Source organism: Chelon labrosus, assembly GCF_963514085.1.
Source record: "Chelon labrosus genome assembly, chromosome: 21".
Taxonomy (NCBI): Eukaryota; Metazoa; Chordata; class Actinopteri; order Mugiliformes; family Mugilidae; genus Chelon; species Chelon labrosus.
Genome location: NC_140354.1, coordinates 3,398,683 through 3,413,689, shown reverse-complemented (window position 1 = coordinate 3,413,689; position 15,007 = coordinate 3,398,683). Strand labels below are relative to the sequence as shown.

The following is a 15,007-nucleotide window of genomic DNA, read 5'->3' as shown; positions in this document are numbered from 1 at the left end:
AAAAGGTCTGAAAAGCGGACAACGCCAACCAGGATGGACTGGATGATGGAGGTGTAGAAGTCCACCATCATTGCCTTTAGCGGGCTTAACTTCTTCAGTTTCCACAGGAAGTACATCCTCTGTTGTGCTTTTTTATTTAGGCTCCCAGGAAGCAGAGTCCACAATGTCAACCTAGAAGTCACCCAGGATGATGGAACGGGTGGTTCTGCTCTCTCTTAAAGTCTAGGAACATATCCACTGTCTTTAGAGCGTTAAACTGTAGGCTGTTATTGCCACTGATATTTCAGTATATTTCTGAAAGTTCCACCTGTAAAACAAACAAAGCACCATCCATGTATTTACACAAAGCACCTTTGGACATACAGTATGGAAAGCCATATTGTGTTCGGTGATCTGTTTGGTTTTATTCTGTGTGTATTCCATTTATTTCTCTGAATCATAGTGGAACTCATGTTAACATACAGTGCCCAGAGTTGGACCGCTTCCGTTAATTCATAAATAAATTAAAGCTTGCATTCTAAAGGCTTCTCCTAAACCTCAGTTCTCTGAAAATTGGGATATCTACCACGAAGTATGAGACTATTATGTGTAGATCTTGTGCATGTCATGTGAATTCTGACAACAATTCCTAAATGAGAAGTTATTTAAGGCACAATGGGAAACACTTTCTTCACTGGCAGATGGATTGAAGGATTCCAGGGTTCTAAAATCATCTTAATTAACATTGTTCCCATTTTATTATGAAACCTCCAATGCATGTGATTTGAGCTTCTGTCCTCTTCATGGCTAAAGATTGAGTTAAAGATGTTAAAAAGTTAATTCTTTAAGAGTTCAGTCATTTAACATTTCCTATGTTGCTTTAAGGCATTGGGTAATTTAGCAAAAATAACGCACACTCGCTGAAATCTGAAAATATATAGATAGATACAGTTTTTTAGATATTTTTTGTAACAGGTGATTTTTTTTTCAGATTTATTTAATTAAAGTTCATTGAAGATTCACTGTATTGTAACATCCAGAAAAGGACTGTAAATGTTGTCCTGGGTGTGGGTGCACAGTGGTCCTGGAGTTAAATGCTTACTGCGATCACTGTCTCTAATTAGAACTAAACACAAAATGCAATTGAGTCTGAAGGGAACAGTTTTGCAAAAATTGGTCAAACACAAATAGACCTGGTGAAATAAAAGTCTGCAGGTCGAAGTGACTCCTTATTCGTTGAGAATTTTTTATAAAGCAAAACATTCAGCCTCGTCGTTGATTTTCTGATGTTAATATTTGCCACACAGAGATAATTCCTACACTATATACACTACACAGTGAGGGACAGTGGGCCCCAGCCAAAGACACTGTGGTACAGGACTGTTATCACCAATTGTAGACGCTATCTTCTGCGTCCATGTGTGTTAACATACAGTACAGAGACACTCCCAGTCTTCATATAGCCATTTCATCGAAACATGCTTCTCCAGATATACACGACTTGACAAATCATTTATGTAGCAATTGTCAAAACTTGCTTGATTATAACAACTTGGTTTAAAAGCACAGGTTTTTATGATTAAGCAAGATTGTAATTGAACAATTTAGCCTAATTAGTAATAAACTACAAGGAAAAGAAAAAAAGATAGGAATCCCTAAAACATATTATTACTTATATTATTACATATATAGACTTTGTAGTTTATTATATGTGACTTAAGTTTTAAATATAAACTGTTACACCCAGTTCATATGTCTGTAGTGAATATAAAAAAGTAATCACCCTTTAACCCTTTAATACGACCCAGCTAAATCATCAATGGTCATTCACATAGTCAATGAAGTATAAATACACCTGAATCTGGAAAGGTCAGAATACTTTCTACAGTCTGTGTACATATTCTAACTTTTTATTGGAGGACTAACTGAGGCAGCACACATGAGCCCTATCAGCATTACAGCAAGCAGGCTGCTGAGAGTTATCATGGAGGGCCAGAGGCAGCACCAAAGACCCACCTAGTCACGGTGTGGCATGCTCGACCACACAACATAATCTCTTAACCAGATACAGCATGGTAGTCTGATCACCATCACACTACATCTATAATCAAATTTATAATGATGAAATTACAATTTCAAAATGCTCAACCTTGTAATTGAGATTTTTGTGGATGATGGTCACAGTCTCTAAATAATACACATAACCTTTTATGTCTGCCTAATGTTTATGGTTCCGTATTAGTATTTGAAAAAAAAGAAAAAAGAACAACTATTTATGTGTGTAATACAATTTCAGAAAGACGACATGCTTATTCTTCAGTAGATTTCAGTGTGGCAGTATCTTCGACAACAGGGACACCACAGGCTGAATACCCCAGATGGCAGTGTTGTTGAGTTTGGCGCCCCTTAGTGTAATACACGAGTGACTGATTTACTCCTCCGGGCTTCATTATGATAAAGATGTGCACAGTACAGGTTATGAAAGCCATGATTTTTCACAAGTTGTTCACAACCATGACTTCCTGTTTGTCAGTGACAAAACACATCATTTAACATTTTATAAAAGTGGGAAAAATGTTTTCCTGATATTTGCATTTTATTTCCTGCACTGTCAGCATCCATGGAAACATAGCCGAGTGCCTAAAGTATGAAACTATTTATACACAGCAACTGTTGTTATGTAGCCAGTTAGCATAAATGGAAAACCCTGTTCAAGTTGTTCTGTATAATAACTGGCAGTTGCTGGCTAACCAAGGCCCCAAAGGAGAAGCTCTGTGTTGCTTGCAAACAACAGACACTCAGGAATTCTTAGAACATAGGCGTGGACATTTAATGATCATGAACACATACCTAACACTGTGTTAAAAACAAGTGACTGCGACAAAAGCTTAAATAACCACAACCTTTATTCAAAGTCCATAGTTTTGATACCAGATTAACAAAGAAGATGTTTGGGGAATAGTAGTCGGCATCTTATCACTGTGAGCCTGACAGACCAGTTGGTGATGGCCTTCAGGGGCACAACTGATAATTCTGTGACCAATTTAAATTACAGTAAAGCTAAACATTAAAAAAAACAAAAACAAAGCAGAACAACAGATTCAACCCAGGTTCTTGACAGAGCTCAGCTGCTGTGCACAATGGCAGCATTAATACAACTCACTTTAGTCGTTATTCAAATCCAGTACGCATAAAGCAAGAGAACTATTTTAAATTTAATTTTGCATTTATCCATGTCAAATGATGACACTCTGGTGCTATTCACAACCTGTAAACCCTGAAAACAGACTATTTTAAGGTAGAATTATTAGTAACAGGATTCATCATAGAGTGGAGCAGAGACACCAAGAGTCTCCCTTTATATTTAGAGGTTATGTGCAACAACTTCCTGCTGTACTCGCATCCAATGAAATTGATTAACAGCATATGAGACGCATAAGAGAATCACAAAAAAAATAGACTAATAAGAAAATAAAAGTCAGCTCCCTCCAACTCATCTGCGACATCTTCTCCCCGTCTCTGCTCCTATAAAGAGGGAACTCCAGACATGGATTCATCATACCACAGCCTTAAACTTTTTAAGCTACGATAATCATTAACAGTCTGGAGCACTGCAATAGGAACAGAGAGAGGAGCCAGACGGCAGAGGAGACAGAAAGCAGCTAGGGGTGGTAGTGCTTCCCTGTTGGTTTAAGTGATGTTACATCCCAAACTGGTTTAGCAGGGTGTGGGTAAACCAGAGGCAGCACTGGCAGTCCACAGCGCACTGGTATGTCATGGCGCTGTTGATGTTGAGGCAGGACGGAGGGACGTTCACATGATAACGCATGGTGCCCGGCTTTTGGCGAGCTTCTGCACGGGTTTTCCGTCATGGGCTTGCTGAACTGCATTCATGACCTGCACCAAATTAAAACAGCATTGCTAACACTGTTGTGCTTTACATTTTAAGGACAGTTGGTGTGTTACTTACGTCGTCCTCATATGGGAAACCACCCAACTCCAGCTTGGAGAAGACCAGCTGCCCATTGAGTTCAATCTCAAAGCTGCCTATAACACACAAAAACACGAAGAGTAAGCTTCTAGCATGCCTGCTTTCAAACGTAATATTGGCATCACTTTTACAACGGGTTCAGAGTACGAGGTTTATCCCGATTAAATTACACTTATTTACCACTTCTTCCCACGAAGCCACTCACGTCCGCATCGGGAAACTCATCCTTAACAGTCCTGGCGAGCTCCCGATAACGGGGTTCGTAGCCTCATGCGCCACTGGATGGAAGAAAAATCACACATATTTTAAAATAAACAGCGTTTCTGTAAGTGTCGCTCAGGCTGCCAACAGGGCTGCACAGACCAGGTTAACTCACTGTTAGCTGTGCGCTAGCCATGCTAATGTTACCCAATCTGTAGTAAAAAAAAACGTCTTTGAACTGAGATTTATGGGTAGAAACCAGACACAACTACGCTGAAATCAAACAACAAATGGGAATAAGTAAGACAAAAGATAACTACCAGTATTCCACTCTTATTTTGACACCCATTATTGCTGTTCGTCCTGTAGTGCGTGTCACCAACGCGGAGCTCCTTTCGCTTTGGTTGCTAGCAGCTTGTGTAACAGTGACTCTGCTAGGGGGCGGAGTTTATAGCTCCCACACTTCGCCCCGCCCCCATCTCTACAGGTATTTATCCATTGGTATTTATCATAGTGTAAATATTTACACTATGGTAGTAAAGCAAACATTTACATAAAAAAAGTAGGCTTAAAAACCTTTACATGTTTCTACTCTCAATTTATGTATTTCAAACACGATCTGAAAACAAAAACAAAATGCTTAATTTTAGACTATGGGTAAAACTTAAGCAAAGGCACCATATTAATAAATGAACTGATAAAATACTGATACGTTATACTAAACATATAACAACCGATGAATCTTTTTTGGAGCTCCACAAACACCACATCTTTACAAAACCTGCTCCTTCCTCTGATGCAAATCATAATTTGCATGTCTCCACTGGCAGAAGACAAAAGGTGTTCTGTCTTGTCACCAGAATTTCCCAGTATCCATCAGCTGTATTCCAGATAGCAACTGAACTTTATTTTATTAATCCAATAAGAAATAAAAACAACGTTCCCATGAAATTGGTTTCTGTTTATTATTTTCTTCTGTACTCTTCACTACTAGCTAGTTCACTATAAAAAGCACATTGAATATCAATTACTGCAGTTAGCATATTTGAAGACATGGAAGTACGAGTGTAAACAAAGTACCGTACTGAACATGTCGCTTACCATTAGCACTTGGCTTTCTCCCATGATACAATCATTTTTGTCTCTCAACCACACAGAAGTAGTAGGCTGGCAACATGGGCATGAGTAAAAATCTGGTTCAATTTATATTATCCCCACATGATGCATAAGCCCAAATAAATAGCTAATATAATCTCAGTTAACACACACACGCACAAATCTTTTGAGGTAGTTTTAGTCCAGCATTGGAGCACTTGTTGGTTTCTAATGAAGCTGTCGTGTGTAGTCTGCTGTCTTTATTTTATAGAAATAGTTTCCAGCCATTATAGCTGAGCTAAGTCACATGGTATGACAACAATCCCCTGAAGCTCAGTATCAGGAAAAGCACTGGTCTTGTGCTGAACTGTCAGAGGAGCAGAATTCCTTCCTGTCACACATGTCATCGAGGGAGAGGGAGTGAACAGGATGAACTCAAGTAACATGAACATTTGTGTGAAATTTTGAATTTTCATGCACATATAAATTCTGGGGTTATGGGCAGACAGCAGCTTTGACCTGTGACCACCAAATTCTGTTTGGTTCATTTTTTAAGTCCAAGTGAAGGTTTGTGTGTCATTTGAATAAAAAATGTCAAGGATTTCCTGAGATGTCACATTCAAGAGAGTGGAACAGAGGCATGACAAGGTATTATTTGGCGTCAGAGCATGGAACTAAAGCATAGAACTGTGCTTATTGTTTCTTCAACACTCTGACTTTATTAAAGGTGAACGCAGAGTTTGGAGGTTTACTTCCGCATTTGTGTACACAATATATATTGTGGAACATTTGTATAATATAGTATATTTTTAAGAATTAATTATATCATCACATTTTATTAAATAAAAATGAAATTGTGTTTGATCAGAGAAAACACATCAGTCTATTTAAAACAAATGAACATAGATTTTAGCTCAACTTTAAAGGCAGTTGCTGACAGGAATTTGAGACATTATTTAATTGAAATGTCTTTAATAGCAAACATGACTGCGGTTCATGAAGGGATCAGCCAACAGAAGAAGTTCTGCATCAAAAATTCCACCTTAAAGTATATGATTGACAAGATGCACATAAAGTAGTCGCATTGCAGAAAATTAGCCCTTGTGAGTGTAATACTAGTAAATACTAGCTACTGTTGTTGGTTAAACTGTTGCTAATTTGATGTCATTTGTGCACTGTTGGGTGATTTGATCTACATTAGTCAATTATATTTTATGAGATCATGAGACATTGGGTGTAAAATCTGAAAGTATCTTACTTTTAAATAAATGTAGCAGAGTGAAAAGTGGAATCGTTCTATATGAACTCTGGTGTCATAGAAGAGTAAACAAGGGTGTGCCAAATTTGAGTTAATACATAATTTTATAAATACATTTAGTTCCATGGCATCAGTGGATCCAAGAAAAGCTCAGTGAATATTATTCCCCCAAACCTGCAACTTTTTGCGTGTTTTATCCATTTTAAAGCCCCCGGATTGGTAAGCTGCCACACCCACCTTGATGATTAAAAAAATGTACTATGGTCAATATGAACTCTCTCCCCTTTTCCTTGTGTTTACAAAATGATAAATGTTTCTCTTCATAGTGGACTATGAACCTGCTGCTCGGAGGTGTGGCTCTCACTATCCCCAGCATGTGAGACTGATTACTCATTACAAGCGACCTTCAGACTCATAAAGCACAAACTTATTTTTCTGTCTCTGCTATCTTGGTTGCATTTCCTCAGAGAAGACTCAGAAACACTGATCTAACATGTGAATACATTTTTCCAGTCTACTGGCTTGTAGATGGTTCAGAGTTTGAGATGGCAACCAGCGAGCTGTCAGCATGTAAGTTTTAATATCTGATCCATCTTATTAAACACATCACAGTCATGGTTATGTGATTCTTTTATTTAAAAAAAAAAAAAAAAGTCCTACTTTGTTAAAGTTACATAGTTGTTATACTGTATGTGTCATATTTGAAATATGTTTTGTGTAATTAAACTTTATAATGTGTAATACGTATTTGTTAAAAACTATGTATTGGGCCGATTTACTTTTAGTTTCACTTAGCATGGACTAGATTAAAATACCCAGCAGGGTATTGAATAGTTAAAATTAGGATCATGTCTTTGAGAACCATTATAACTAACATAAAATGATGATGCTAACACATCAACATTTTGATTTACTTCCAAAATCTACTTCTTCCATGCTGATTGTAATTTCTCACAGATCCACAGACACATTTAAATATATATTCATGTCTTACAAGAGCCTAAATGTCCACGATATTCATTCTCCTTCTAAAAGACACAGGAACGCAGCAAATGTTCACCTTTAATAAATGGAATCAGTTAAATTTTTTTTTACTTTAATGTGAAATGATATGCCAGTATGAATGACAAATGTGAAACTGCAGAGTTTTAATTATAGTTATCCCTTCTCACCTTTGTATTTCTTTTATATTGTTAGGGGATAGCTGGTGTACTTCACAGTTAAGGATTGTACTTCTTGGCGGCAGAAACTCTGGAAAGAACACTCTGGGGAACTTAATCCTGGGCAAAGAGGAGTTTGTCACCAAAGAGAGGACGTCCTGCTCTCACAGGTCAGCTCTGGTGGCTGGACGGTTGCTCACAGTGGTGGACAGTCCCGGCTGGTGGTGCGACTTCAGCGCTCAGGACACATCTGAACTGGTCAAAAGGGAGATCATAACAAGCGTCTCTCTGTGCTCACCAGGCCCACATGTATTTCTGATCACAGTCAAGGCGACCTCAGCCTTCTCAGAGAAGCGTCGGAGGGCCGTGGAGGAGCATGTGGCCCTGCTGGGTGAGAAGGTGTGGAGTCACTGCATTGTTGTCTTCACCTCTGCTGACAGGTTTCAGCATGCAAAAGCAGAGGAGTGTGTAGAGAGAGGGGGAAAGGGCCTCCAGTGGCTCAGTAAGAAGTGCAGTCAGAGGTGTCACAGTGTTGTCTTGAGCGATGACACTGAAGTCACAGAGTTGCTTGTGAAGATCCAGAAACTTGTCACAGAAAATGGAAACACAGTGTTTGAAATGCCAGAAAACATTTTACAAAAGGCTGCAGAGGAGAAGAGAGGGCTGGAGTTGAGGGCTCAGCAGAGGTTTATAAGAATGAAACAACACAGATCTCTCATGCAAGGTGAGTCAGTGCCGAGTGTTTTGCTTAATGTGCCTGTTAAAGAGAACACCTCCAGTATTATTTTAATTGCTTTTGATAAGAATTCCAGTTCTTAAATTCTTAAGATTTTGTTGATGCCACATAATCCAAGTGCATTCATCCAAGTGAACAAGATTTTTCCTGCAGGCCATACACATACTGTAAGTACTTTTAGGATAAGATTTGCAACATGCCACATTTTTCTTACTGAAGACTTAAACCAGCAAGTGTCATGTCTCTGACTTATCTGCACCACCTGACTAACAGTAACATTCTTAGTAAAGTTAGTAACTCTCTACAACAACCAGTAGATTTTAGCAAACATGACCAGGCACAGTCATTTTAAAGCCATGGTGCTAGCTACTTGATGTTGCCTCCAGCTTCTAGCAATGGGAATGACAGCTTCTAGATAGGAGCTGGATATTTTGGTTCTATTCTGTTCAGCAGAGCTGCTAATCGTTCTATCAGCTGACCCTGCTTTGAATGATAGTTTTGATTTGCAAATATTGCACTGTGCTTTATCAACGCTCTCTCTGTTGAGCTGTCAGCAAGACTTCATTATGTGGCAAACCACGTGTGCTAAGCTAGTTAGTCTGGATGTCTGTGTGAAGCATTTAGAACATAATATGCTTGGGCGTAACATTAAAAGAATTCTTCATGTATGAATTTTGATTGCACCAAAGACATGTTGAAAAGATTCAGATCAGTTGCAAATATATAATATATTGTGTAACATTGACATCCCGGGCTAACACACTTCATATTTTCACTCTTTCAGAGAAGTTAAGGACAGTTACTGATATCCGGATTGTGCTGCTTGGAGCAAAGGGTTCTGGGAAGTCTTCTGCCCTGAACACAATCCTGGGCAGAGAGAGCAGCATGGAGCATCCCAGGAGAACAGCTCAGTGTGTGGTTGGAAAAGGACTGGTGTTTGGGAGACAGGTAACTGTGGTGGACACACCAGGCTGGTGGATGAACTACTTCTGTGATGAGAGCCCTGTCTTCGATCAGAGGGAGATGGTGTTGAGTTTGTCCCTCTGTCCTCCGGGGCCTCATGTCTTTCTGCTGGTGGTCCGTGTGGACAGAGCCTTCACCGAGACCTACAGGAGAGCAGCGCAGGAGCACCTCGAGCTGATCAGTGAACGCATCTGGAGCAGTGTCATCCTGCTGTTCAGTTTCGGGGACTGGCTGGGAGGCACAACAACTGAGCAGTACATTGAGAGCGAGGGGGAACCTCTGCAGTGGCTTGTTGAAAGATGTGGCAACAGGTACCATGTTCTGAACAGCAAAACTAAAGGAGATGGATTTCAGGTCAGAGAGCTGATTGGGAAGATTGAGGAAATGATGACTGGCTGCAACAGGGACTGGCATTATGAAATAGAGAAGAATGTGCTGGAACAGTTGGAGGGGTGTATGACAAACGAGAAAGAGAGAGCCACAACAAGGCTGATAAAAAAGAAGAAACAAAGACAGATGGTGAGGTCTCAGTTGGGTAAGTTATATAATCTAACTTAATTGATTTAATAAACTATATTTTGGACTAATATATAAGATTTTTGACTAATGTATGAAAACTTCTTCTTGACAGAGAAGCTTAACCCTCTTCCAAAACTCAGACTGGTGCTTGTTGGTGGCAGAAAAACAGGAAAAAGCTCCAGTGGAAACACCATCCTCGGCAGGGAGAGCTTTAGCACAGCCACCGAAACTACTTCCTGCTCTGAAAACCAAGGCAACATCTGTGGCAAGGCCGTGGTGGTGCTAGACACACCAGGCAACTTCTCTGTGCCTTCTGACCTCTTCATGGATTCCTGTGCTATCCTTGTGGTTGTCAACATAAGCTCCTCATTCAAAGATACCCAGAGGGAAGCTTTACAGAAACAGCTGGATGCCGGCGGAGGCCAGCTCTGGGGCAGAGCAATGGTTGTGTTCACCTATGGCGACTGGCTGGGGGACACGAGCATTGAGCAACGGATTGAATGTGAAGGAGCGCCACTGCAGAGGCTTGTTGAGAAGTGTGGGAACAGATATTATGTTTTAGACAACAAGCACCGGGGGAATAGAGCTCAGGTTAGGGACCTAATTGAACTGATTGAGGAGATGCTGGCTGGAGAAAGGCTGGCTGGTCTCCACAGAGGTCACAGCGTGTGGAAGAGTGTTCCTCCAGCACAAGAACAGCTAACGGATGCAATGACACTGTGTAACATGGATTTAAAGGCGCTCATCAGAAGGAGACATCAGCTGTCCCATGACTGTGAGTCAACCCACTGTTCATCTTTTGTCACTCTCATTTCGTCCTATTCATTTTGCGTCCTGTCGGTAATCATGTACATCTTTTAGAGCAGCCCGAGGGTTTGAATCCTGTACGCCAGATTTGTAAGACAATTAACCGGATGGAAAGGATTTGGTTTCTCAGACAATGTTCTAATTTACCGCTTGCTTGTAAATTCCTCAATAATCTAATAAGCTTCCTCACACCTTTCATAGACTATAGGCAAACACTGACAAGTAACAAGTTAGACACAAATACTGTCGACATCACAAGCCAGATAATTAAAGTCACAGCATATGCTTTCATATTTTTTAAACAGGAGGTAACCAAAAAGTGTAATTTCCAATTTCATTCACTAAATATCACGTCAAACTCGTTATCTTACTGAATATGTTAACAAATACTCCCTGTTTATGGAGATACATGCAGCAAGAGTTCTGTCAAAAGCATGTGTTGGAGAAGGAAAGATTGTGTTTTTTTTTATTAGTGATTATCAGACTTGGAGGAACAGCAAATATCAAATAGCACTTTTTTCAAAATAAACTAAATGCTTCCAGTCAGTACGATAGCATCAGAAAGATCTTGTTTGCTTGTTTCCCCTTTATAAATCACATTTGTTCCACTTTGTTCCACTTAATATTTTCCCTCTGGTAATCCACAGCCCCCTGTAGTGGCTCTGTTGTCCCCCAGAGGGGGCCCACCCCACAGTCTGACAAACATTTCTTTACAGTAAAACAATAAATGATGGTATCTTATAAAGAACGACATTAAAACTAAATTCAAAACTACAAACTTTTAATGAATACACTCTTGCACACTCTTGGCATTTACTATTGAGCTGTTGTTTCTATTTACATATGTGTTAACATAGAAACTGCATAGCTGTATCATTAATTCAGTTTTTTATTGGTGTAACAGGTTAAGCTATCAGAAGTTGAATGAATAAAATGATGTGTCATGTAAAATGAGATCCAAACATTTAAGTAATATACTTTACTGTTCATGTAAAACAGTAATACAGGAAGAGATTAAATGAAATCTAGTTTATGGTGTCAATGATGTGGTAGCTGCCTCTGTGAAAGAGAGATAAGCAGCTTAGTCTCTTAGGATGGGTGGAGGCAGTTGTTAAAGGCTAGGCTAGATTTTTATAGCTCACAATGAGTGTTATCATTTCCTTTACAGTGTCTGACTCTGCCACTTCAACACCACATCCACCACTGAACTGCTCGGAGGGTGCTCAAATCATGGCGGTACCAGCAGGAAGAGCCAGAGGACAGACTGGATTCACCGTTGTAGACAGAGAACTCTTCATGTCCTATGTAGCCTCTCTTCTCTCTGGTGAACAAGGGCCGAGGTGGCAGACGGTAAATGTGCCTGTCCGGTTCCCTGCTCCTCGCGGCCACCTGGCTGTGAACGGCAATGTGAATCCATTCTCCCCCGGACGTCAAACAGTGCTTCTGGTTTCATCTGAGACACAGCACAGTGTGCTGGCAGAGGAAGACGTCATCAGTGTGCGTTCCCTCTGCCATCCTGCTCTCAGAGAACAGACTCTGCGGAGGCTCTCTGAGTCTGGAGGCCTGCAGGCGCTGATCGATCAGTGGGGCAACAGCAACCTGGAGGAGCTGGAAGCCTTCATTGACTCATACTTTGAGATGGTGTGGGAACAGACGATGGGGTCATTTCAGCCCACTGAACCCGACTGTCACACAGCAGAGCAGGACTGTGCTGTAAAGGAGGTCGGAGAGGAGGAGGTGCTCTCATCCATTGATAGGAAGCTTTCAAAGCTGGACCTCCTTGATGAGATCAGGAGTGATCTGGCAGAGATGAGACAGAGTCTGGAGCACAGCTGGAGGGCCATACAAGATCTCAAAGACAAAAGCAAAGACTCATAATACCTGTTAATGAAAGGGAGTCAGTTAGCAGGAGGAAGGAACTAACTGTTATTTCATCCAGTCAACACTAACAAGTTTAAGCACAGAAGCAAAAAGAGAAGTGTTGGCAGGTTTGTTATGATATCTCTCCACAAGAGGGTGCTGTTGTATAAGACACAGTTGTGTAAGTTTTATTTGTGCTGATCCACCCAGTGTCCAGTTATCTTCAGAAAATTTCAAAGAAAAAAAAAAACCATTAAATGAAGAACTGGATTTTACTTGGGAGTGGAAACTGATCTTGCAATTAAAAGTATGTGTGGGGAACAAAACATGTGACCGCCACACATCAGTTTTTTTTAGTTGAGACTTTATTGTCTTGTCAAGTAAATGGTAAATGGCCTTGCTTTTATATAGCACTTTTCTACCTATTGGTACTCAAAGCGCTTTACAGTCACAGACACATCTACCCATTCACTCACACATCCACACACCAGTGCCACGCAGTGTCTTGCTCAAGGACACTGACAACAAGCACATTCCGGGGATTGAACTGCTAACCCTCTGGTCCGTGGACAACCCGCTCTACCTACTGAGCCACAGCCGCCCCTAAGTACTGGGGTTGTGGAAAGTTATTTGGATAAATGTAGACATTTGCCAATGATATTTTGCTAGTCTAGTTCACATCTACAAAAATAGACACAGTTTCAATTATAATTCAAATCCAGATAGATGTGCAATTGCTAAGCATCTTATCCCAAACCAGCCTCCTTTCTCACGCTTTTGCACAAGATGTTGGATCTTGGCTGCAGAGCTTTTTATTGTGTTTTCCAAAAGGATAATGAGAAGTTTGCAATTGGCTCTAGTTCATTTCAACGTTGCTGTAAGTTAGAGGTCAGTTCATTTTATTTGTATTGCTCAAAACCACAAATCACTAACATTTGCTTCAAATTATTTCATTAATCACAACATGGGAAAAGAAAAATTAGAATCATAGGTAAACATATAAAGCAGCATACAATACATATAAAGAAACATAAAGAATACTGATCAAGCAATACGACAGTATTATAGTCTAATACTCACATCCTTAGAAGGGAATATGTACGCTGTGCTGTAAAAAAGGGAAATTTCTGCATTTACATAAATAACTATGCCATCTTTTTTCACGAGTATTTAAATTCTAAAAGCTGAAATCAACCGTTTTCATTTACACAGGACTGTATACGTGTCTACTTCTGCCAGTTTGTAGCCAAACTCTCAAACAATCTGACAGTGGTTAGAAACAGGAAGTTGAATCAGCTTAACAGTTTCTTTGGAGAGAGAGAAAACAGAGAATCCGGGCAGCTTTCATTTAAGGTCATTTTCCAGACTTTATCAAGTGAGTCACACACAGACACACACAACAACAGGACTCAACAGTCCACTGCTCTCAAGGCTGATTTTTCAGTCCTCCCAAATCTAACTGTACGGCAACACCAGGAGGTGGGTGGCAATTTTTTGGCAAATTTGCTTGATGTAGACTACTTCTCCAAAAGCAAATGTGAAAGAGTCTGAAATCTGAAATCTGGAGGCGTCAAAGGACTGATGTGTTCACTCCTCCCAAGCAGCATCACTGTGTTCCCAGTCCTTTTTATTAAAGCTGCATCAAGCGACTTTGCAAGCCGGTGGCTCCACATGGTGGTGAGAGATAAGTGCTTGAAAAATGTAAACGTCAGTGACCAGCACTCATGTAGAGGTGCCATCAGTGAACTGAACACAATCTGTCTGAGGCTTTATACTTTTGACTCATTACAGTTTAGGATTTCGCTGATTTGTTTAGCTCCACTCTGTGAGACGTATGTAAGCCTATTTCACTCAGTACAGTAATAAAATGATGAAAAACTAGGAATGGGAAAAATACTAATGCTTGTCACAAGTAAGGCACTGGCAAGTCAACTATATGATAAGACTTCAGCCACCAATCAGTCTGTGAGACTATATTCAGCCACAGCAGTGGATGTAGCTGAACTTTGCTCCCAGTCACAATGCTGAAATGATATCAAGCAGGTTATTGTTCTTATTCTAGCATTTTACTATGCTGAGCTTAGCACAGCACAAGCCGTAAACAAATGAACAATAAGGGAAAGGTCAGTGATGATTATAGTTCATGCTCATCTGAGCGTTGGGTGTTGGGTGTTGAGTTTCATGGCAATAAGGCATAGCATCCAATAATTGTTGAGACTCAAAATCCTCAATATGAACCTCACTAAAAATCATTAGGGTTCATCCTGTGGGGATCATGAATATCTGAACAAAATGTCTTTACCGCTTTACTAAAGATCATGGTGATCAACTTAACGACTCTGCCAGATACATGGATTAAAAAACAAAACAAAAAGAAAACTCTGAAAGTAAAAAGACTTTATGTAATTATATGATTACTAAGTCACGATCATGAAGTC

General features: G+C 40.1%; 2 protein-coding genes across 2 annotated transcripts; one reads left to right on the top strand and one right to left on the bottom strand.

The window, feature by feature from the left end:
• Nucleotides 1-2,867: 2,867 nt before the first annotated feature.
• On the bottom strand, nt 2,868-4,609 carry LOC311506471 (migration and invasion enhancer 1-like). Its single transcript, XM_084570434.1, has 4 exons — nt 4,492-4,609; nt 4,151-4,248; nt 3,950-4,026; nt 2,868-3,876 (listed from the first exon to the last, which is right to left on the bottom strand). The coding sequence occupies exons 1-4, from the start codon at nt 4,518-4,520 to the stop codon at nt 3,793-3,795; spliced, it is 288 nt and encodes a 95-aa protein (XP_084426560.1). The 5' UTR covers nt 4,521-4,609; the 3' UTR covers nt 2,868-3,792.
• A 2,247-nt stretch (nt 4,610-6,856) lies between these two features.
• Nucleotides 6,857-12,783, top strand: LOC311506126 (GTPase IMAP family member 8; the record flags this gene model as incomplete). The annotated part of the gene is made up of 6 exons (XM_084570008.1): nt 6,857-6,875; nt 7,038-7,094; nt 7,722-8,408; nt 9,205-9,918; nt 10,015-10,677; nt 11,878-12,783. 6 exons carry the CDS (start codon nt 6,857-6,859, stop codon nt 12,585-12,587), a joined length of 2,850 nt encoding a protein of 949 aa, XP_084426134.1. The 3' UTR covers nt 12,588-12,783.
• Nucleotides 12,784-15,007: the final 2,224 nt, after the last annotated feature.